Source organism: Sciurus vulgaris (genome assembly GCF_902686455.1).
Source record: "Sciurus vulgaris genome assembly, chromosome: 17".
In the NCBI taxonomy this organism is placed as follows: domain Eukaryota; kingdom Metazoa; phylum Chordata; class Mammalia; order Rodentia; family Sciuridae; genus Sciurus; species Sciurus vulgaris.
Genome location: NC_136478.1, coordinates 50,694,018 through 50,719,651, shown reverse-complemented (window position 1 = coordinate 50,719,651; position 25,634 = coordinate 50,694,018). Strand labels below are relative to the sequence as shown.

General features: G+C 40.3%; 1 protein-coding gene across 6 annotated transcripts; it reads right to left on the bottom strand.

The window, feature by feature from the left end:
- Positions 1 to 384: 384 nt before the first annotated feature.
- Positions 385 to 22,559, bottom strand: LOC306647783 (uncharacterized protein). Of its 6 annotated transcripts, none has more exons than XR_013760157.1 (6): positions 20,570 to 22,559; positions 14,938 to 15,023; positions 12,985 to 13,111; positions 11,720 to 11,815; positions 506 to 3,260; positions 385 to 405 (listed from the first exon to the last, which is right to left on the bottom strand). XR_013760157.1 is itself a non-coding variant. In XM_079117310.1 (5 exons), exon 5 carries the CDS (start codon positions 2,911 to 2,913, stop codon positions 1,144 to 1,146), a length of 1,770 nt encoding a protein of 589 aa, XP_078973436.1. In that variant the 5' UTR covers positions 2,914 to 3,260; positions 11,720 to 11,815; positions 12,985 to 13,111; positions 14,938 to 15,023; positions 20,570 to 22,559; the 3' UTR covers positions 491 to 1,143. The 6 variants fall into 6 exon arrangements, 1 of the variants encoding a protein (XP_078973436.1); XR_013760159.1 differs by lacking the exon at positions 20,570 to 22,559 and adding an exon at positions 20,362 to 20,563; XR_013760161.1 differs by lacking the exon at positions 20,570 to 22,559 and adding an exon at positions 20,423 to 20,563.
- Positions 22,560 to 25,634: the final 3,075 nt, after the last annotated feature.

The window sequence follows — 25,634 nt, the reverse complement described above, 5'->3', positions numbered from 1 at the left end:
CTGAGCTATCTCCCCAGCCCACCTATCTGCTTTTTTAGTTATTGCAAAGACATTCTAGGTTTCCTGATTCTTTAAAAGCTTTATTCTTATAATCTTTATGCTCATGAAATCTAGAGATTTCTTTCTTATATTTTTATAAGAAAAATAAGAGCTCTGATTTATTGGGATTTTATCTGGGTTATTCATTTAGAGAGGGAAAGGTAATGGAGGGTTCTTAAGTCCACCCAAATAGTATTCCTCTCTTGTGAATTTACTGAACAGTTATGATTAGTGATTAAAAATAACTACAGTGGAGCCTGGGGTTGTGGCTCAGTGGTACAGCGCTGCCTAGCATGTGTGAGGCACGGGTTCGATCCTCAGCACCACATAAAATAAATAACAAAAGGTATTGTGTCCATCTGTAACCTAAAAAAAAAAAAAGAAAGAAAAAAACCTATATTAAGCACACGCTGTGTGTCAAGTACTCTTCTAAAAGTTTTCAATTTTTATTAATATTTCAACTCACAAAAATGCTGTTAAGGTAAATATTATTACTGCCATTTGAAAACAGGCACGGGGGGAAGTGTCTTGCCAAATGCCACACAGGCAGAAGCGGAATCGGGAATGAGACCAGTGGTGCACTGTGGAGAGATCCTTCCCACACTCCTTTCACTAACAGAATCATCTTGTTCTGTGGTTCTGAAAGAAGTGTGGACCCTGTGCTGACCGGTCCACACATTGTTTGCTTCTGGTCTGCCATGAGTTAAGGTACAGATGCTGGGAGCAAGTATTTAAAAACTTTTATAGTAATTCGACAGATGATTTATGGCATTAAATAAGAAAAATGGAGCTTTTAAAGTGTTTCTTTTCATTTATTTCCCCCCTCGGGAACCCAATGTTCTTGCATTTTACAGAAGTACTGCCTCAACATCGGTTCGTGAGGGGAAACAGTTCTTGATGGCTTGAGAGCACTGCACCAGAATCAATCTGCTGAAATTGAACCACACCCAAAGTGATGCTATAGTTCTGAAACTTTTGAAACCAACATGTAAAACCATTTGTTATGAGTATGAAGCAAAACTGATTCCTACATGTTCCCGAACATGTAAAAACATATTATGAGTTCTTGGTGTAAGAGGCATTTCCAAGAGGCCCTCATATCCTCTACATCACGCACAGTGTTTCCTCACTAATATGATTTCTCTGATGTAAAGTAAGTTGGTCACTACGAATAAAGGCCTTCCCACACTCTTTACACTTATAAGGCTTTTCACCAGTATGAATTCTGTGATGTCGAGTAAGTTCTGAGTTAACACTAAAGGCCTTCCCGCAATCTTTACATTTATAGGGTTTCTCTCCAGTATGAATTGTGTAATGTCGAGTAAGTTCTGCTTGAAGGCGAAAGGCATTTCCACATTCCTTACACCCATAAGGTTTCTCACCAGTATGAAGTCTGAAATGTTGAGTGAGATGATAACGACGACTAAACGTCTTCCCACACTCCTTGCATTCATACGGAATCTCGCCAGTGTGACTCCTTTGATGTAAGGTAAGCTGGTAACTACAAATAAAAGCATTCCCACATTCATTACAGATGTAGGGCTTCTCGCCAGTGTGGATTCTGTGATGTTGAGTCAGACGATAGTGACGACTAAAGGTCTTCCCACACTCCTTACATTCATAGGGTTTCTCGCCAGTGTGGATTCTGTGATGCTGAGTAAGATGATTGCTACGAACAAAGGCTTTCCCACATTCTTTGCATTTATAAGGTTTTTCGCCAGTATGAATTCTGTGATGTTGAGTAAGTTCTGTCTGAAAACGAAAGGACTTTCCACATTCTTTACAGTCATAGGGCTTTTCACCAGTGTGGATTTTATAATGTTGAGTAAGATTATAACGACGACTACAGATCTTCCCACATTCTTGACATTCGTAGGTATTGTCATTAGTGTGAATTCGCTGGTGTGAAATAAGTTGACTGCTACGAATAAAAGCCTTCCCACATTCCTGACATGCATAGGGTTTCTCACAAGTATGGATTCTGAAATGCCGGTTAAGCTCTGCCTGAAGACGGAAGGCTTTTCCACAGTCATTACACCTGAAGGGTTTCTCACCAGTATGAATTCTGTAGTGTTGAGTAAGATGATAGCGACTACTGAAGGTCTTCCCACATTCCTTACATTCATAGGGAATCTCGCCAGTGTGAGTTCTCAGATGTAAAGTAAGTTGGTAGCCACAAATAAAAGCCTTCCCACATTCTTTACACTCATAGGGCTTCTCACCAGTGTGAGTTCTGTGATGCCGAGTAAGTTCTGTTTGGAGACGAAAGGCTTTCCCACAGTCTTTACATTCGTAGGGCTTCTCACCCGTATGAATTCTATGATGTCGAGTACGTTCTGCATGAAAACTAAAGGACTTGCCACAGTCCTTACATTTATAGGGTTTTTCACCAGTATGAATTTTCTGATGTTGGACAAGGTATGAACTATGACTGAAGGCCTTCCCACATTCATTACACTTATAGGGTTTTACACCAGTATGGATTTTCTGATGTTGACTGATGTGTCGTTGTACCCTAAAGGTCTTTCCACAAACCTTACATTCATAAGGCCTCTCACCAGTATGAATTCTTTGATGTTCAGTAAGTTGATAATTAAGTCTAAAGGCCTTCCCGCATTCTTTACATTCATAGGGTCTCTCCCCAGCGTGAATTGTCTGATGTACTCTGAGGTCCCTAACACGACTAAAGGCCTTCCCACATTCCTTACACTCATAGGGTCTCACACCAGAATGTATTCTCTGATGTTCAGTAAGGTGATAGTGAAGTCTAAAGGCCTTCCCACATTCTTTACATTCATAGGGTCTCTCTCCAGCATGGATCGTCTGGTGTACCCTAAGGTCTCCCACTCGACAAAAGGCCTTTCCACATTCCATACATTTATAAGGTCTCTCACCAGTGTGAATTCTTCAGATGTTGAATAAGGTAAGACTGCTGTCTGAAGGCCCTTCCTACATCTTACATTCATATGATTTCTCTCTAGGATGAAGGTTCTGATGTAGAGGAAGAGATATTTGGTTTTGGATTATTATTTGACTAATGCAACCATCTGATGTTCTTCTTTTCTCTCAAATTCATGTTTGTTCTGTAAACCATTTCTGAAAATGTTTATCCCCAGGGATATAGGTTTTACTTTTTTCCATTGTCTGCAATTGAGATAAATACATTTCACAAACCTCCTTTTCTGGAACTAACTTCTTGGTAGCATATTTTGTACTCCAATCTGTTAAAAAAAAAAAAGCAAACAAAGATAAAGATATTTTCTGTGTGAGGGTGCAATGATGGACTACATCCTTCAGTAGAAATAAAAGGTGGTCTGAAGGAACAGACATTAGAAGGAAAAGGTTTAAAGTCAGGACTCAGCAAACTTTTGCTGTAAAGGGTCAAACAGTGAAGATTTTGGGTTTTTGTGAGGCATGTTGTATCTGTCATAATTACTTAGCTCTGCTGTCACAGCTCAAAGGCAGTCACAAACAGTCTATAATTGAATGACTATAGCTGTGGTAAAATAACCCACTTGAATTTTTTTAAAAATTAAGTCTAAAAACACCTTTTCTCAAACATTTAAAAACATAAAACCAGTTATAACTCATGAACCCCAAAGCAGGCAGAGTGCTATTTGGCCCATTGGCTGGAGTTTGCTGGCTCTTGGTTTGGAGAACTCTACGTTATTGTAAAGCAATCATCTGCAATAACAGGTGTACTTAGGAGTGTGAGATGGAGATTAGACACCAGACACAAGGGAAGATGATGTAAAGATGAGAAAGCCAGGCCAAGGAACACCAAGGCTTGTCACTAACCACCATGCATTTCATAAATTGTCAGATTAACAGGGCTAATATTTTGTTCAGAATTTCTGCATCTGTTTACAAAGGATATTGATTTTTTTAGATTTCTCATAATGTCTGGTTTGGGTATGAAAGTAACACTGGCCTTGTAGAGTTTGGAAGTATTAATCTTCAAGTTTCTGGAGACGCTTGTGTATCATTGGTACACAAATATAAAAACCTACAACTATAAAATTTCTATAACATTCCTCCAAAAGGAAGAACCGAAGCAACAGGTATATAGTCTGAATTTTGACTGTTCTAGAGGACAAACCCTTGCATATTTCCATCTCTGGGTCCCCACAAACATTCCACTGAAATGGCGTTGCAGATAGCTGCCTCACAAACCAAACCCCTCAGTAACTTCCACACAACCTGAGTGTGTCACATTGTAGGGAATGGGTATTATAAAATAGAGGGGAACAGAGGCTGCAAGACTCAAGCAAAGGGGATCTGGGCGCCTGTTCTCTAAGACCAGGGGTGTGGCCAGTCATATGGTTTTACGTGGGTACCAAGACAAGACTGAGGCAATTACATGATTCCTGCTAGCCCTCCCCCCCTAGCACCACATACAGGGGTCTGTCACTAACAAGGAAGGGAAAGAACTCTGGTTCCAATGCTTCTCAGTGCCCCTGTGAAGCACTGGCCTGCCACCAGTGTCTAATCAAAGGGTGAGTGCTTTGGGCCAGGACCGACGAGCAACTGAGGCAACAGCACCAGTGCCTGAGGAAACTCCCATTGCCTGATGGGGCGAACCACCCCCATTGCAGGAGCAGCGCACCGTTGTCTGCACCCCACCTGCCTGACTGCCTCATTGTCCCCGACTCTTCCCAGACCCACAGAGTCAGTCTCTGACTCCAATATGGTACTTGCTGTGTATGAACTCATAGTTAGTCAAAGAAGCTACAGGGAGGTGACACTATAGTTCCCAGCTGGAACAAAACACTGCGTAACCAATATCCCCAAACACATCTTCAGAAGAAAGCTGCTAGGAAGGCCATCCCATAAAAGCAGTAGAGAGATCTGTTCTACCAGATGCACAAATCTCAAAAAAAAAAAAAAAAAAAAAACAAAAAAAACCCAAAACCCAGAAACACTGAAAAACTCCTGAAGATCATAATGCTCCAGTAACAGGTTTCAAAAATACTGAAGATATATTGCCTGATAAAGAATTCAAAGAATGACTTTTTTAAAAGCTTGATGAAATACATGAAATAGAAACAGTTAAATGAAATTAGGAAGACAATGCAGGATAATGAATGTGAAATCCAACAAAGAATAAGATTGTGAATAACAATAAAATCTCAGAAACGAAGAGTTCAATGTTAAATTCAGCTGAAAACTTCGAAATAAGACTAGAGTCCTGACGATATAGCCCATCACATAGAGTGCCTGCCTCTCATGCACAAGGCCCGGGTTCGAGTCCCCAGCACTGTGGGACTGCGGAAATAACAAACGAAACCAAATAAGACTAGAGAAAGTGGAAGAATATTGGAACTTGAATTCATGTCTCCTGAAATATCAGATTCAGACAGGAAAAATGAGTGCATTCAAGATCTTTGGGACACCATTAAAGTATCAGACACATGAACATATCTAAGGGGAAGAAAGAAAAGTTAAGAGCATGGAAAACCTATTCAAAGAGATAATAGAGAACTTCCCTAATCTTGGGAAAGACATGGAGCAAGATACTTACAGAACCCAAATAGACATGACAGAAAAGATCCTCACCATGACATAATCAAACTGTCAATGGTACAAAATAAAGATTTTAAAATCTGCAAGAGAGAAACAAGTCACATTTAAGAACAACCCCATTTACATTTCTCAGAAAAAAAACCCTCCAGGACAGGAGGGCATGGAATGATGTATTTCAAGTTCTGAGGGAGTGGGGAAAACCTGCCAACCGAGATTACCATACCCAGCAAGTTATCCTCTAGAAAAGGAGAAATAAAGATCTTATAGGATAAGCAAAACTGAGGGAATTCATGGTCCCCAGACCAGCTGAACGAAAGGTGCTTAAGAGATTCCTATATCCAGAAGTAGAAAAACGGTAATGTGAAAGTATAAATCCTACTAGAATAGTAGATATATAAAAGAGAAATAGAAAAGAAACACTACAATAAGCCATCAAACACAAAAATGAATAAAAGGAAGAAACATGGAATATTTAAAACTATAAAAATATCAACAAAATGCCAGGTACACATCCATACTTTTCAATAATAACTCAATGTAAATGGTCTTAATTCTCCAAATAAAAGGTACAGACTGGGGTGGGGTTATGGCTCCGTGGCAGAGGGCTTGCCTAGCATGTGTGAAGCACTGGGTTTGAACCTAAACACCACATAAAAATAAAGGCATTCTCTCCTGCTACAACTACAAAAATAAATAAATAAAAAGATACAGACTGGCTGACTGAATTAAAAAAAACAAGACCCAACAATATATTGCCTACAAGAAACACCTCACCAATAAAGATAGGCTAAAAGTGAAAGGATAGAACAATATCCCAAGCAAAGAGATCCTAAAGCAAGCAGGAGTAGCTATACTTATAGCCTTTAAAACAAACAGAAAGAGACAAAGAAGTTTGCTATATAATGACTAAAGGATTACTTTTTCAAGAAGATATGATTATAAATCCATAGTACCAGCCAGACATGGTGGCGCATCCCTGTAATCCCAGTGGCGCAGGAGGCTGAGGCATGTGGCCTCCAGTGGTTGAGTGCCCTGAGTTCAATCTCTGGTACAAAAAAAGAAAAGAAAAGAAAAAATCCATATGTACCCAATGTCAGAGCACCCAGTGTTATAAATAAGCATAGACCTAAAGGAAGGAGATAGGCTTCAATAACTCCAATATAGTAGGGGATCTCAATACCTCACTCTTATCAATGGATAGATCACCAGACAAAATATCATAAGACACATCAGAGTACCTGGAGATTAAAGAGGAATGTTACAAACTGCTAGCACATAAATCAATCAGGGATTATTTTGAAAACTATATGCTAACAAGTTATAAAATCTAGAAGAAATTGGACAAATGTGGGGATACATATGACCTACCAAAATTGAACCAAGAGGATAAAAAACAACTGATCTAGACCAATAAGTAATGAGTTGAATCAAGTAATAGTTTCCTAAAGAAAAACAAAGGACCAGATGGGTTTACTGCTAAATTCTACCAAACTTTTAAAGAACTAACACCCATGCTCATCAAACTGTTCCACAGAATGGACAGGGAGATAGTCCTTCAAAACTCATTTCTACAAGGTTAATGTTACTGTATCAAACCTGGCAAGGATACATACACACCCAACTGTAGACCAATATATACATAGATGCAAAAATCCTTGTTAGCACAGTAGCAATCGAATTCAACAGCATATCAAAAAGATTCATACCCAGATTCAAACTGGTTCCATTCTAGGGATTTAAGAATGGTTAAATAATACATAGAATGAAGGATAAAAAATCAAAACCTCAAAGATGCAGAAAAAGCATTTGATAAATTCAAGAATCACTTCATTGATAAAAGTCTTGAATAAATTAGATTAGGGCAAGATCATATCTCAAAATAATAAAGGTACATATGACAAATGCATAGCTAATATCATGCTAATGGGGAAAAAACAAAGCATTTCTTATAAGGTCAGAAACAAGAAAAGAGTGTTTACTCTCTCAGACTGGGGTTGTGGCTCAATGGTAGAGCACTCGCCTAGCATGTGTGAGGCACTGGGTTCAATCCTCAGTACCACATGTAAATAAATGAATAAAATGTCTATCAACATCTAAAATATTTTAAAGAAGAATGTCTACTCTCATTGTTCTCATTCCATATATCAGAAATAAACTAGTACTAGAAATTTTAGAGCAATTTGGCACGAGAAATAAAAAATATACAAATATGAAAGAATGTCAAATTATCCCTGTTTGCAGACATGATTCTATACATAGAAAAACTTAAAAATGACACCAAAAGACTGAGAATTGATAAATGAATCCAATATAGTAATAGTACACAAAAAATTCCAAAAAATCAGGAGCTTTTCTGTACCAATAATGAATTTGCTGAGAAACAAATCGTGAAAGCAATTCTATTCACAATAGTAGTATCCCCCACCAGAAAATACACAGAATAAATTAAAGAAAACAAAAGACCTCTACAATGAAAATTACAAAACACTGAAGATGCCACAAGGTGGAAAGACTTACCATGCTCATGGATTAAAATAATTAATATTGTTAAAATGTCCATACTACCCCAAACAACTCTAGATTCAATGCAATCACCATCAAAATACAAAATGATATTCTTCACAGAACTAGAAAAGACAATCCTAAAATTTATTTGGAAACACAAAAGACCCCAAATAGCCAAAGCAATCTTGAGCAAAAAAGCACAAAACTAGAGGAATCATGATACTTGATTTCAAGACATACTATAGGGCTGTAGTAATCCAAACAGCATGGTATGGACAAACCAAGGGAATGAAATTGAGAACCCAGAAATAAACTACACATCTTCAGTTAACTGATTCTCAACAAAGCTACTCAAAACGTACACAGGTGAAAGGACAGCCTCATTAGCAAATGTTGCTGGAAAACTGGACATCTACCTGCGGAAGACTGAAACTAGATTTCAATCTCTTACTCTGTACAAAAATCAAGAACTTTGATCCATTTTGAGTTAAGACTTGAAACAAAGTACTAGAGGGAAACACAGGGGAAATACTTTAAGGTATTTGCATAGAAAATTATTTTCATACAGGACTCCAAAAGCATGGGAAATAAACAAAAATTTAAAAATGGGATTACCTCAAATTAAAAGCTTCCACACAGCAAAGGAAACAATGGTGAAGAGACAAACTCTTCAGCAGAAAATATTTGGCATCTATTCATCTAGCAGGGTTAATATCTAGAATATATGAATAACTCAAAAAACTGAAAAAACCCAGTTTAAAAAATGGGCAAATTATCTGAACAGTTCAGAAGAAGAAATACAAAAGACCAGTAAATGTATGAAAAAATGTTCGACATCTAGCCATCAGAGAAATACAAATCAAACTACAATAAGACACCAGGTCACCCCAGTTAGAATGGCTATGATCAAAAACACAAAAAATTACTAATGCTGGTGAGGACATGAAGGAAAAGGAACTCATAAACAATTGGTGGGAATATTAAATGAATACAGCCACTGTGGAAAACTATGGCGGGTCCTCCAAAAACCAAAATAGGGGCTGGGGTAGCTCAGTGGTAAAGCACTTTCCTAGCATGTGTGAGGCACTGGGTTTGATTCTCAACACCACATATAAATAAATAAATAAAAGTACATTGAAACTTTAAAAATATATTAAAAAAATAGAACTACCATACAACCCAGCTTTCCCACTTCTGAAGAAAATGAAGCCAGCATACAAAACAGACACCTGCACATCCATGTTTACTGCAGCACTATTCACAACAGCAAAGGTAAGGAATCAGCCTGCGTGCATGCTGACAGACGAATGCATGAAGAAAATACAGCATGCATACACAATGCAGAATTATTCAGCCATAAAGGAGAATGACCTGTCACTGGCAGCAAAAGGTGAAAATGGAGGACATCATGTTAAGTGAAAGAAGTTAGACACAGAAATCTGACGAGAATTACACACTCTCCCTTGTGTGGAAACAAAGCCGCCTGAGAGTAGAAAAGTGATTACCAGGGACTGGGAAGGGTGGCAGAAGCTAAAGGTTAGAAGGATGCATGGGTATGATCAATGCACCTGTATGCACATATGGAAATGTCTCAGTGAATCCCAGTAATCTGTACAATTAATGTGTGTTTTTAATAAAGCTCAAAAGAAAACAGAAAAGCTTTGTAATTTGAGGGTGCCTAGATATCCTACTGAAAGCACAGTCAGTGAAAGAGCAAAGTAATACACTGGACTTACGGGTTCGTTTTTCAAGAGACAAAAATATTCCAGAGAAAATATTTACAAATGGATAAAGGACTTGTTCCTGAAAACTCACTAATAAGGAAACAACTCAATTAGAAAAAGGCAAAAGATTCTAATAGATACTTCATCAAAGAAGACAGGGGATGAGAAATTAAGCAATGAAAAGTTGTTCAAAATCATTAGGCATTAGGGAAATAAAAATTAAAACCGCAATAGGAAGGCTGACAAGAATATAGAGGTGCCAGAACTCATAAACTTCTGCTGGGAATGAAAATGATTATAACTCCCTTCAGAAGTGTTGCAGTTTTTTTAAAAATTAAATGTGTATTTTCTGAATTATTCACCCATTCCATTCCAGACATTGGCCCAAGAGTAAATAAAATATACACCCACATAAGGACTGTTACAGGAATGTTCCTAGAAGCTTTATCTGTAATAGCCAAACTCTGGAAATAACAATGTCCATCAATATGTAAACAGCTAAATGAATTAAGGTACATTCATTCAATGAAATACTTCTCAACATTAGAAAGGAATGAAGTACTGATACATGCAGCAATAAGGATGAATCTCAAATAATTATGCTGAGTGGGGCTGAGACAAAATGAATAATCACTATGTGACTCCATTTATACAAAATTCTAGAAAATGCAAACTAATCTGTAGTGACAGATCAATGAACAGTGGTTGCCTGGGCAGAGGGGATGGAGAATAGCATGAAGAAGATTGAAGAAGATTGTTTTGGAAGAATTGGATATTTATTATTTTGATTTTGTAATGTTTTTCATAATATACCTGCCAACTTATCAAATTTTATACTTTAAATACACAGTTTACTGTACACCAATTATATTTCAATGAACCAATTTTAAAAAATTAGACACTGACACTTAAAGTGGGTACGAGTTTTTATGTTATTTGTACCATATATATATGATTAAGAAAATACATTTGGGGCTGGGGCTGTAGCACAGTGGTAGAGTGCCTGCCTAGCACGGTGTGAGGCACTGAGTTTTATCCTCAGCACTGCATAACAATAAATGAATAAAAAAAAGGTATTGGGTCCATCTATAACTAAGAAACAAAAAAATTAAAATAAAAAAAAAGAAAAGAAAAGAAAATACATTTGGCCAGTGAGGTGGCATACACCTGTAATCCCAGCAGCTCAGTAGGCTGAGGCAGGAGGATCACAAGTTCAAAGCCAGCCTTAGCAGCTTAGGCCAGGTGACTTGAGGGAGAGCATTCTGAGACCTTACTTCATATCTCTGCTCAATGATCATCAACTGGGATGTCCTTTCCTGATCTTATCTAAAGCAGCCCTGACAATGCCCCAGTATTGTCCCCTTATCCAGCTTAATTTTCTTCAAAACACATGTCTAAACCTGATATTATCTGTTTACTTGTTTTCCACTATAATATCAATATCTCTAAGACAGTAGGAACATTTGTCAGTAGCACCTAGACTCTAACACAGTGAGTGCCTGGCTTAAGTCAGATAAATAGGAAATACTTGTTAAAATAATTCTAGAAAATGGAGACATTAATATAAATCTACATGTAAAAGAGGACCTGGAAATTGGTAAATGGCTATCAAAGGTAAGAAAGAAAGCATCCCTCTTTGAGATGGGAAGCAACCAGCTCTTAAAATTTATAGGGGCTGGGGATGTAGGTCAGTGATAGGGCTTGCATCCCCAGCACTGCAAAAAAGAAAGAAAAGAAAGAAAGAAGAGAGAGAGAGAGAGAAAACATGACAGGAGAGAGAGGATCCTAATCTTCCCAGGCTGCACACCATTTCTCCACAGGCTCTGGCCTTTGAAAGGAGATTTCAAACATCTCAGCGATGTGCCTCTGCCCTGAGCCAGTGAGCCACAGCTTATGCTGGCAGCCCTGCCTGGCCTGCCATCACTCACCTGAGTACCACCTCCTCGTTCCTTCCCTCATTTCCATCCAGGGTTCTTTCTCTTGCTCCAATAAAACAATCACATCTGGCTTCGGAATGATACATCCTGCACACAAGAAAAGACAGGATGCGTGTTATAGGGGGAAAAAACCCCAGAACCCAACCACAGCTTCAAAATGACTACATGTTGACTTGGTTACATTCACAATCAACTGTAGGGCAAATGGTATTTGAAAAAGCCTGCACAACAAAGAAGAAAAAGGCCACTGAATAGTCACATTAAGATGGACTCATGAGTATGGGACTAAAGAGATCAGGTAAGAGAGAAAAAAGGTCTGGTCTGCTTTCAAAGGGACTCTACAGAGGCACTGTGAGCACACCCTGCACAGCTGCATGGTCAAGTTCAAACCTTCCATCCCTACCAGCGATGTGACCTTGAAAAGCTACCTTCCAGTGTTGCACTTTTATCAAATGCCCTACTTCATAGGGCTGATGTGAGAATTAAATGTATGTGTGTGTATACGCACACACATACACACACATGCTTAAGAGGATGCCTAGAATATATACTATTGTTTTGTTGTTACTAGTTTGCCAAAAGAAATACACTTTTTGCTAAAACACTTTCGTGTTCTCCTTTAGACATTTCTTCAATGGAAAAAGCAAATTCACAGACTAGCTTTCAACCATAAAGCAGGTTAAAAGAATATGTCTCTTCTAGATAGGTGTGTTTGTTTGATTTTAAATGAAATTTGCTAACCAAATCCTCCAATATATAATCCAGAGATGCTCTTTTGATAATCTAAGAAAAGCAAACTCTAATTCCAACTGTTCTCTCGCAGGTGGGCAGGGCATTAACACACAGCCACTGCAGGAATCTGGGGTACACACAGTAGATGAAACCTGGTTTCTGAAAATGTCAAAACTCAAATCTAGGAATCACTAGAAAAACAGGCAATAACAAGAAGGGCTGAGGGAGGGACGAGTGTCAATAAAGGGTGGGAAGACAGGTGCCATTTCCATCCCAACAATGGGCAAACCATTTCTTTAGAAATAGGGGCAGAGATTTAACGGGCTTCTTAAAACAAAGCTCTGGGGCTGGGGAGATAGCTCAGTTGGTAGAGTGCTTGCCTCGCAAGTACAAGGCCCTGGGTTCAATACCCAGCACCGAAAACAAAACAAAACAAAAAACAAAAAACGAAGCTCTGAAGTCCAACAGTGGGGAAAGCTGATGTTCCAGAACGCAGAGTGTGCGTGATTCGGTGGGTATCTTACCCAGTGAGATGAGGTTGCTGTAGTTCTCCAGCATCACATCCCTATACAAGTCCCTCTGAGCAGGGGCTAGGCATTCCCACTCCTGCTGAGAAAGGTCGATGGCCACATCACTGAATGCCAAGGACACCTGAAATAACAAATCCATGTACTATAAAAATTTTTTAAATACATTTTCAGTTTGAAACTGGCAGGAAAGAAGCAGCACAGCAAGCAAGTAAACTGGGGCTTGAGTTTGCAACGTGTGGAAAAATAAGGAAATGAGTATTTTTGAAGTTGAGTGCTTACATGTTTTTAGAGAATATTGTTGATGCAGACAAATGTCCTGTGTGCCATCAGATAACAAAATTATCCAAAGTGCTGGGAATGACAAAAATAACCCAAGCTTCCCACTTCAATGAAACAGCATACAAAAGCACACACGCCTATTATGTACTCGCATTTTAAATTCTGAATAAATATCAGTTTCTTCATTCTTTCCCTTCAAGGAATTAGGAAAAAGACATTTTTCTCCAAAAGTACTCTCAAATCTCTTAGAAAACAGAACTTGAGTGACACAGTTTCATCAAAATTCAAGCTCATCTTTATAAAGAGAATGTCATAAAGTCATTGGTAAATATATTTATTGGTTAGTTAATCATATTATCTATTGCTATGAATTGAATATGGTTTAAGTACGTCCCTCAGGGATATGTGGAAATTTAATCCCACCAGGAGGGTGGATTAAGAGGGTGGATCTGGGCAGAGTGGTGCATGCCTGTAGTCCCAGCTTCTCCTGTGGCTGGGGCAGAAGGATCAGTTGAGCCCAGGAATTTGGGGCCAGCCTGGGTAACATAGTGAGACCCATATTTAAAGAAGATGGAAACTTAACCTGACTATGGTATTCAGAGGTGGGACCTTTGGGAATTGATCAGAATTAGATAAGGTTATCAGGGTAGAGAACCTATGATCAATTTCTAGTGGCTACATAAGAAAGAAATCAGAGAACATGGGCATGCAGAGATGTGCCCTGTCTCTTGCTATGGGATTCCCTGAACTGCTTGGGGACTCTGCCAGTAATAAGGTCATCATCAGACGTGGACCCTTGACTGTCTTGGATGTTTCCTTAGAGAAACAGAAAACAAACACATCCATCTTGTGGATATGTCAGATTAATCTTTCTTTTATACTTAAGGGTTCACGTTGGATAAAATGTTGAAGCCTTCCCCGCCCAACCTTATCATCCTGTTTCCATCCATCATTAGGAATCTGGAGGACCTTCCTGCCTACAATCTCTCCATTCCTCAATAATACCTGCCTTGTTCCTGGGCTAAGGACGCTGATGTCAAGAGACCAGCACAACACCCTCAACCACAAAACTGACTTTTGTCCTATTATTCATCCCCTGGAGAATCCCCTGACTAGATCCCTAGACCCCAAACATGGGCCCCAATCACACTCCCACCTAGACCTCTAAGCCCCCCAACACATGAGATCTTGCATCTTCATCTGGGATGGAAAAACGCTCAACAGTATATTCTATCAGCCTGCAAAACCGGGTCTGTGAAGTCGAACGGGACCATCTGTTTCACAGAATCATGACTGATGACAGAAGTGCAAGTATTTCCCTTGAGGGACTTCATCTTTCACTGCTCCAACAATGCTCTTGGGAGAAGACTGGGCACCCAGATGAGGGATGGATAGGTGAGCATGGGTAAGAGAAAAGAAGGGCAAAGGAGGAGGACACCAGGCAGTGGCACCATCCTTCACTGTGGTCACAAAAACTGGGGAGCAGGTTTAACAGGGCTGTCTTAGGATAATAAAAACAAACTCATGAGGGCTGGGAGTATAGTTCAATGGTGGAGTGTTTGCTAGAAAGTGTGAGTTCCTGGCTTTGATCCCAGAACCACAAAATAAATAACAATGATCACATGAATTTTAAAGTACAGTATTTCAAGAAGAGAAGCAGGAACTTACATGGGCCATGATTTTAGAACTGCAAGAACTTGACAGTCCTCTGTGGATTCCCTCCACTGGAGAAGCACAGTCCAGAGAAGCCAGGCCTGCAGGAGGAACAAGTGACTTTGAGACTAGGTAGGTACGTCTCAGAACTCTGCATGACTTAATGTCAATATGAAGCTGTTTTCCCTTCATTTCTATTTTCAACCCCACCAAGCTGCACACACAAATGTGGGGAGACAAGTAGGAGTATGGATGAAGCCTAGCACCTCCCTATGCCACAAGAACTACCTACACAAGTGTAATACAGAACAGAGACCTCTTGCAGGAAGTCACACCAGGCATTCCAGCAGAAGGGCCTCTGGCCCAACCCAATTTCTGATGACATTGATCTGTAGCTGAAACTGAATTAAGTCCCTAGGCAGATCATCTTTGTGGCCATCCCATGCAAAGCCCATTATCAATCATGGCTTGAATATGTGCCTGGATTCTGCAGACATGAGGCAGAAAACAGCAGGCAGTGTTTCCTATTGCAGAATTGCAGTTTCCCCAATGGAGTTCTTGTTCAGCCAGAACTACAGCCCCCAGAATCCTCTGTGCTGTTTTCAACTAGCCTGTTTCCTATCAGGATTGTCTATTCTGCTTTCCTGTATGAAGGCACTGAACACACACACACACACACATACCCATCTCAGTATCAAGCCTCGGGAGGTGAGAATTCATGCCCACATTTGCCAAGTGAGAACAAAATGAGACATCTTTGGTGTGAAGGTCCCTCAGTACATTAGTATTTCATCATGCAATGCAGTTATCTCTAACAGAGGAGGCGAGGAAGCTCAAAGCAAAGTGCCTTGCCAAAATTCACAGTAAGAGGAAGAGCTGTTTTTTTTTGTTTTGTTTTTTTGTTTTTGTGGTACTGGGGATTTGAACCCAGGGCCTTGTGCTTGCAAGGCAAGCACTCCACCAACTGAGCTATATCCCCAGCCCAAGAGCTGCATTTTTAATAAGCCAATTCTCTTTGAACTATGGCTTTTGCCAGGATTTCTTACCTTGAGTGAAATCTGAGCATTGATAATTCACTAAATACATCACCCACTGAATTTCTTAAATTTCAACACGATTAAGGAAATCTTGTTAAAGTAAAAAAGAAACAGTTTACCATTGTTACATTGGAAGATTTAAAAAGAAATTGCTCTATGAGCAAAGGAGGGGAAATGGATACTTTGTAGACATTACAGATTTGTACAACCTTTTAACAGGGCATACAGAAGTATATGAAAGACTTCAGCCATGCAAACCTACTTCTGGGATCTGTTTAAAGCAAATGACTGTAAATGTGTATTAAGATGCATGCAGCTGTGTCAGAATTAAGGATTCTGAGTCCAGCAACAGCTGACAGGTTAGATAAGTACAGAACATCTATGTAATGGAATATTAAGTGGGAAATAACTACCACATGAAATTGAAAAAAAATATTTAGAGAATGTGAAAAATATCCAGGACATATTACAAACCGAAAAATTAGGTTAAAAATCAGAATGTATAAATATAAAACAAAATCAAATTAGTTTACATTTGTAAAACACACACACACACAGTGAAGGACAGATAGGCAGAAATCTAAAGAGAAAAAAATCCAGAATGTGTACATACCCATATTTCAACACTACTGCTTTACCTATAATGACACTTTTTGTTTAAGTATAATCCATAAAATTCAAAAACAATTTAAAATGTACTCACAAGCAGATACAAGATTTATTTCATTTTAATAAGAGAAAATTCCTCCTTCTGTAAACAGTTCTCTCTTGAATTTGGAGAAAATGTTCAAAATAATCTAAAAATAGCTGTTATGTTTTTATTGGATGTCTTTTTCCTGTTAGCTCTTAATGCTTCAATCTGAGTGTGTTTTGTTTTGTTTTGCAGTGCTAGGGATTGAACGCAGGGCCTCAAGAATGCTAGGCAAACCAGGCACAGTGGTATATGCCTGTACTTTCAGCAAGTAAGGAGGCTGAGGCAGGAGGATCACAAATTCAAGGACAGCCTCAGCAATTTAGCAAGAGTCTAAAAACTTAGTGAGACCCTGTCTCAAAATAAATAAAAAGGGCTGGGAATGGGCTGGGGTTTTGGTTCTGTGGTGGAGCACTTGCCTAGCGCATGTGAGGCTCTGCATTTGATCCTCGGCACCACATAAAAATAAGTAGATAAAATAAAGGTACTGTGTCCATCTATAAAGGGGCTGGAGATGTGGCTCAGAGGTTAAGCATTCCTAGATTCAATCCCTGGCAGCAAGAAAAAAAAAAAACAGTCCTTATCTGTAAAACAGAGGCAGTAATAGGGCCCTGTATCACAGGACTTCTATGAGCAACTCAGTCTAAGAACCATGCCTGTCACCCAGTAAACACCCAGGAAGTATTAAGTCTTATTATAGAAAAGTGCATGTTATCTCCTCAACTAGATATACTCATCACAGAAAGCTGATTTCAGAGATTAGAGGTCAATCATTTATTGCAATTAGATTTTACTAATCTAATCTGTATAAGCAGCCTTGTGCAAATAAATCTTCTGGCATGCCTGCTAGCTGTTACTGAAGGCAGTCATTGTGTAATTTTAGTTGATTTTTAATTTTTTTCCATAGCAGGAATTGAAGCCAGGGAAACTTTACCACTGAGTCACATCCCTAACCCTTTAAAAAGATTTTTTAGGGGGTGGGAACAGAAAAATAGTAGAATGAAACATAGTATTACTCTGTGTATATGTATGATTACACGAATGGTGTGAATCTACATTGTGTACAACCACAGAAATGAAAAGTTGTACCCCATTTGTGTACAATGAATCAAAATGCAATCTGTAAAAATAAAAAAGATTTTAATAAAATAAATAAATATTTTTTTTAGGTTGTAGAAGGAAACAATACCTTTATTTTATTCATTTATTTTTATGTGGTGCTGAGAAAGGAACCCAGTACCTCACACATGCTAGGCAAGTGCTCTACCACTGAGTTACAACCCCAGTCCAGGTACAGTTATTTTTAATTAACAACATTAATAAAATAGATTATCAGAAAGATAACCAAGACATTTCCCTTTGTCCTTTAAACTACTGAAGGGAGCTAACATTAAACATAATACTAGCTAACTTTAATATGAGGTTCAATTTTGGACTCATATTCTAAGAATATATATTTTCATTAAAATTTTAGCTATTACTATCTTACTTTGTTTTTTTTTTTTTACTATTACAAATGGGTCCTATAAAATGTTATTGGCGAAAAGGAGCCTTAAAACACACCTTGATAAGAGAAAGTAATGTTGGGGTTATTTTAAGCTTCCTTTTTATTTTATTTTATTTTTTTTTAACAAGTCCCCTATGCAATGTAACTGAATAACTGATCTTTTGCAAAAAGTGAGCATTAATTCCATAATCAGAAGCATACAGTAAATCTAGATTCAATTAAAAAAATAATTGTTTTATTTATTTATTTTTATGCAGTGTTGAGGATCGAACCCAGTGCCTCTCACACTAGGCAAGCGCTCTGCCACTGAGCCACAGCCCCAGCTTTTTTTTTTTTTTTATTGTATTTTATTTTGACCGTGTTCCTGTTTACAAAGTCCTGAGATTATATTTTGAAATGTGAACGCTGTGACTGGAGCAATATTTGGGAATAAACTAATGACATCCTACTAAGAGGACCTTTGAGACTTTTTGGAATCCCAGGAATGAATACTCACTTTAAATAGTGATTACTTAATAGGTGAAGTAAGCAACCTGTTTATCTTCCACTATTGACATTTGTAAGACATTCTGCTACTTATGGAAAAGGCGCCTTCTGGAAGCCCCAGCTCTTATATCCAATTTTTTTTTTTTAATTTAACATGTTGGAAGCAACATGTTGCTTGACATATGTGGAAACAATAAGGAAATCAGTACAACTGTTATAAATAATGCCTACCAGTTCTTGAATATTCTACTTTACTATAACAAGACCTTTTTACTGTCAAGATTCTTTGAGGGCAGCAGAAGTGACTCAATGATAGAGCACTTGCCTAGCAAGTGTGAGGCACTGGGTTTGATCCTCAGCACCGCATAAAAAATAAATTAATTAAATAAATAAAAGGTATTACGTCCATCTACACCTAAAAAAATTTAAAAAGAGATTCTTTGAGTGAACAAAAGTCAAGTGAGGAGCATCTTCAGAATGAATTACAATTTTGTGTGTGTGTAGGGGGTGCTAGGGATCAAACTCAGAACCTCAAAAGTTTGTGCAAAGAAGACAGAATAGCATTTGGTTCTCCATCAACTGAGGTATCTTTTGGATATGCTCCTTACAAAAATGTTTTTAAATCTCAACATTAATAACTTGAAATTTAATTATTGTTCATCGTTAGGAATGTAAGCCAAATTCATAAATGGTTATGACCAAATCTATAAATATAAAATCAACTAATTCCCTGGGGGGAAGGGAACCCTGCACATGTTGACACAGATTTCCATGTTCAGATTTCTAACAACATTCCCACTTTTTTTTTTTTTTATAACATTCCCACTTCTAAAACACATCATAAAGCAGAAGGAAGGCCATATGACTTTTCTGATACCAATCAAATATCTCTGATATTTCCTTACTTTTAAGCTAGGATCATGGAAATCAATATTGCCATTCTACCTAAACATTAATCTTAGTAAAGAAAAGTTTTAACACTAGATTCCATGATATGCATTTCTCTACTCCGTTAACAATTGAGTGCAGAGGAATGATTTGAAAAGCGAGGAGGAATCTGGAGGCCAAGGAGGAGGGGAAGGCAGGCCAAGAACAGGTCCCCAGACATTTTAATAAGAAAAAAGCAAATGTTTCCACGTCTTAAAAACACAAACCCCATTTTATGAATGAAGAGGAAACAAACGCACCTGGAACTAGATCTAGATTTTTAGATGTGCTACAATAATTTTTATTTTTCCCTCTTTTTTTTTTTTTTTTGTTTTGTTTTTTGTTTGTTTTAGAACGGAGAACTAGGAAAAAGGGAAATAATGAGATATTCATCGTGCATATTTTAGAGCACAGGCCTGGGGGCCTGGAGAATCTCCAGGGCTACATCTGCCCTGGTCTCACAACCAGATGTGAGAGAAGGCTGGAATTTGAATTCACAGCAGATTCCTAGGTCAGAGGCACCCGAATGATGGGTTCTGAAAAATGTAGCTGCCGAACAGCGCCCCCAAGCGGGAACGTCCCATCACGTTGTCCCGGGGTCAGTCTCAGCGACCCTTCTAGCTCCATGAAGTCCTACCCCAAGCCCAGGTCCTTCTGGGAAAGCTTCGCGCCAAGGCTCAGTATCTGCCGCCCCTCTCGCGGACCCTGCGGTGAAGGCAGAAGAACCGGGCGCGGGTCAGTGACACACGCCGCACAGCCGAGCGCCGCTCTCAGCCTCACTCCGCACCCACCTCCACGGTCCCAACCCGGCCGTGACAGGCACACAGTACGAGCGAGCGCGTTCTGTCACACCTGGACACACAATCGCCCCACTCCGCTCCTCACGCCCGCACGGGCCTGAGGCTCGGGCACGACCTGCCACGCCCGTGCCCCGGGGCTCCTCACTTCGGGAGGCAGCCGGGTCACTTTCCTTCTCCCGTGAGTTCCGCCCCACCTCACCTAGTACAGACTTCTTTCTAGGGCGCGACTAACTCCTCCGGAGGCTGAACCCTCAAGAACGCACCGGAAGGGCTCTCTAGATCCAGGCTAAGCCCCCTGTGGGGCTTCTGGGATATGTAGTCCAGGGCCGGACGCTGGTCGGCTTGGACTCTGATTGCGCAGGCGCAGACCCGTCGGCCCCTTGCCTGGTCCTCAGGAGCCGCGCGGGAAGCTGAGAACTCCAGCGTGAGATCTGTCTCGGATGACGAAGCTTTGCCAGAATGCCAGCGTACGGGGCCTCGAGTAGCTCCGAGAATTCGAAACCTAGGCCGCGAGCGTGCGGGACTGAGCGCAAGCCCCGTAAAGCGGAATTGTGTCTGTTTCTTCCCCTCGGTTGTCCCGGCACCTGATACACAGCAGGGACTCGATATGTATATTTTAAAACTGAGTGTGTGGCCTTTTGCGCCTGGCCTTATGATCGCGTGTGTGTCACTGCGAAGATTATGGGGTCAACCGCGCTTCTCTGGCCGTGTGTGGGTTGCATTTATGCTTGTAATTCTTTGCATGCGAGACAGCGTGCAGTGAACATAAGGAAATTATCTTAGACCGTGCAGAGTCCATCAGAGAACTACTTGGCTATTTCAGATAACACATTTTGCTCTTCCTCTTCCCTTTCCGAAAATTACTGTTCTAGAACCACAAGATAAATCACAGCAGCAGCTCAGAGTCTTAGGACAAGGATTTTCATGCAGGTGATGGCTTGGTGCAGGGTACCAGAGCCTAATAGGGGACAGTCCAAGTGATGGAATAGCCCAGCTCAGCATGAGGTGTCAACCTGGGTAGTATCAAGGAGGGTGTTACAGGACTGCCCAGAGTGGGATCTGAGTCCAAGCAGGTGAAGAAGGCGGTTGGCTGTGAGGGCTGCACAGCTTTGGGTGTTGGGGCCCACAGGGCGAATGAGGGGTGGCGAACATCAAACCCAAGCAGGGTGAGAACACATGCAGTGTTGAGTTTAACTCACAGGGGAACTGATGCACAAGGTAAATATATTAAGGGCAATGGGAATCAGACTTGTCCCTGTCAGACCAGGGAGTTAGACATGGAAAGGGAGACTAGAAATGAGCCTTATGATACTAGATTGAAGCTAGATGTAGTGATATAAGCTTACAGTTATCTGTATGGGTTGATATAAAAATATAAGCAGGTGCTAGGCCCCTATTAACACCAGACTCAGGTCTGAGCCTTGGGTCGCCCTGCTTTCCTTTATAGGGTTCTGGGTTTCAAGCCTGGCCTAACCTGACATGTCCCTACCTCAGCAAGAGGGGCTACAGTGCTGATCTACTCCACTTGGGCCCATATGCACCTTAAGGTCCTGCTGAAAAGGCAAAATGTCCCACTAGTGTTTAGGGATAATTTTAGGGCAAACCAAGGAAATGATGCAGTCGTTAGGACATTGAGCACCACCTTCTGGCTGAAAGTTGTACTTCATCTTTCTCTTTCTCCAAGGCTGATGGGGAAGACCGTATTTGATGTGGTCTGTGCAGGCTTCCTGTTGGTGTCTGTCACACTGCTGCTCTGGTAATGTGAATGACAGTGGAGTGGTACACTGTCACCTCACCTGAGATATGCTTACTGACCCTGGGTAGTTAGTATCTGTGTCAGTCAGCTTTCTGTCAGTGACAAAATACCTAAGAAAAACAACCGAGAGGAGGAAAGATTCAATTTGGCTCAGTTTCAGAGGTTTCAGTCCATGGTTGGCTGGCTCCACTGCTAAGGGCCTGTGGTAAGCAGGGCATCATGTGGAAAAGGAGTGGCGGAGCGGAGCTGCTCACCTCACAGTGACAGGGAAAACAGAGGAAGGGGCAGGGACAAAATGTGTCCTTCAAATCCATGCCCCCAGTCACCCACCTCTTCCAACTAGGCCTACATGCTCAGGTTCCCACCACCTCCCACTGGTACCATCAGCTGGGACTAAACCTTCAACACACAAATCTCTGGGGGACCGTCCAGATCCAGACTGTACTACTACTACCCAGAAAGCACAGTGTCCTCCAGGTTCATCCATGTCACAAGTGCAGGACTTTCTTTTTTGAGACTGGACATTTCATGCTCATATATTCATAAAACATCTTCCTTACTCCCCACTGACATTTAGGGGATGCAGGCATCTCTAAGGAACACTTGATTGCATTTTCTGTAGATATACACACGGTGGGATTGCTGGGTCACATGGTAGATCTTTTTTTTTTACTTTTTGAGGATCTTCCATACTGTTTTCCATAGTGACCCCATCAGTTTACATGCCCATCAACAAGTATACAAAGGTCCCTTTTCTCCACACCCTCTCCAACACTTGTTATTACCCCTTGTCTTTTTGATAATGGCTATTCTAATAGGTGGGAAGTGATGTGTCACTGGTTTAATTTGCACTTCTCTGATAATGAATGTGGGTCTTTTTTTTTCATACAAAAAATTTTAAGAGTACCTTCAGAGGTACTTTGCAAAAACATTAACATCTGTTTCCTCATCAAACTCAATTTTTTCACTTATCGTACCATTTTGGACTCATGACTCCCTATTTTATGGAATGGATCTATAACCAGCATTGTTAGTTCTGATGATCAAAGCATGCCAGGTTTGCTCAGTGGAAGCCCCTCTGAACAGTCTCCACATCCTTTTAAAAGTCCCTACCACTCTTTCGGCACTTCTTACTTTCTAGCACAGGGTGTCTGTTTTGAGCTTTCTCTTCCCCAGTTCTTCCTTCTCTGGCAGGACAGGTTAGAGTAGTCTCCCTACTATATAAGATTACTGCTCAGTTTTTCCTTCACAGCACTTACCGCAGTTAAATTACATTTCTTTGAGATTGTTCCTCCTTTAAAGAGTTCTTAAAGGGCAGAGACCATTCTGATTTTGGTTCTTTCCAGGGCATTTGGATAAAATTAGCAAATGGAGAAAGTAACAGAGAAGAACACCAAGTGTATGAGACTTGCGATTTTTTTTACCTTAGGAGGGGTGGATGATGGTTGAAGAGATGGCAAATAAAGCTGATGGCATCTCATGCACACTGTATGGAAGTGGGCCTGGCCAGCATCTTTGAGGAATCCAGAGCAGCCAATTCTTGTGGAGTACAAGACTCAATTCTTTGGACCCTCTTCCCTGGAGGAAAAAGTAGCTGCCCTCCAGCTGCCACAGAACCTTCCTCTGCTTGACTGAAATTTTCAGGACCTCTGATCTTCCTGTGGGATGGGCTGGGTTCCAATCTAGTCCCTCCACAACTGGGTGAACAAAGATGGGATGGAGTCCTTCAGAAAGACCTCCTTGTTGGGCATGAGGTAGAGGGGAGGGGTGCTGCCTACACACCCTCACCTGAGATAGCACCCAAAGCTTATGGCTCAGACCACCTGGTGTTGAGGGACTTTCAAGTCCCGTGCTCAGTCCACTGTGTTGGAAATGGAAAACAGCATACAAAAACACAAAAGCAGAAAAGTCATCTCAAGTCACACTTGGAGAATCAACCTATGTCCACTTTTGGAGTGTGAGATGCCTTAATAACTGTGTGAATCTCTGGAACTTGGAAATCATTTTGCTTTCCCACCCCCACACCCTGCTTTCAAGGCAACTACTTCATTTTTTCCTAGTGGCTATTCAACTCAGAGGATTTCAGTGGAAATCACCTGGTCTTTGGGTGATCACTCAAGCATTAAATTTACAATAAATTGCTTCAATAAGTTTATATTCTGGGGGCTGAGGTTGTGGTTCAGTGGTAGAGCACTTGCCTAGCATGTGTGAGACACTGGGTTTGATCCTCAGCACCCCATAAAATTAAATAAAATAAATGTACTGTGTCCATCTATAGCTAAAAAATATTTTTTAAAAAAAGTTTATATTCTGGGTACCTCTGCATGTTATTTTTTACAATTAAAAACAAGGTATCTAAAGATTTCTTCCCCTTGTCTTTGCAGACTGGAAGAGAGAAAAGAGGTGTATGTTTCCCAATGGCAGGGAAACCCTTGCTTCAAAGACTCCACTTTTGAAGTGTAAGAGAGCACTCAGGCTGTTCAGCAAACCAGCCACACTTGAACATATAGCATGTGACTTAGAATAAAAATAGCCCCAGGTACCCAAGAACTAGATTGACAGGTAGGCCCCAGTGGTGCTAAGAGCTGGCCTGGCACTCAGAGCGAAGCCACATTATTCTCGTTGGACACAGACAATCTTGCAGATTGCCTCTGAGACCACAGAGAAGCCAGAGGAAAACAAGGTCAGTTCATAATTCTAAGCATAGACAAAAATGAGTTCACTGCACAATCCCCAAAATACCAAGTATTCCCCTCTCCTAGCTAACATGAGGGACTGCTACTTCTTCATCAATGACAGCTTCAGCCTCCTTCATTATAGTTTAGATTTACTACAATGCCCAGTCGTAAACTTACCCTTGCTTCCTGACACCACCCAATCCTGATCAAAGTTCTGCTTCCTTGAATCATCCTCCATATCAGGCACACATTCCTTGGTAAATCTTTTCAACACCCTCTTCCTGAGACACCCATAGTTTCCCATCATGCATGTTCTCCCACATTGTAATGAGTAGTGAGCTAATTCAGCTACAGCTGTGTTCCTGGGGACTCTGGCTGGAAGGAATCAATGTAACAAATGTTCAACTAATCATAACAATATTGAGGCAGCTTTTGCTCTCACAGGTCTTGGTCGATCCTTAATTACTTTCCAAAAGGAGAAATTAATTTCAAAATGCAGAGCACTTCTCAACTACAGATCCCTAGAACTGTATTAACCAAAGTCCCTGTTGGCCAGTAATTTGGGTTATTTTGCCTAAATGCAATGGTATAAGGCCCTGTGAATGGATATCATGTGAATGGAAAAAAGAAGAAAGGACAGAGTTTCCACCTTTGGGATCTCCACATCTTCTCAAAAATTCTCCAGGAGCTTTAAGATGGATGAGTGGTCAGGCAATTTTTAAAAATGACCAAAATTTGTATACCAAAGGACATTCTATCCTAATCATCTTTCAGATTCCTTATTTTTCAGAGACCCCAATCAAATGGCAACTTCCTCAAGAAAAAGCAGA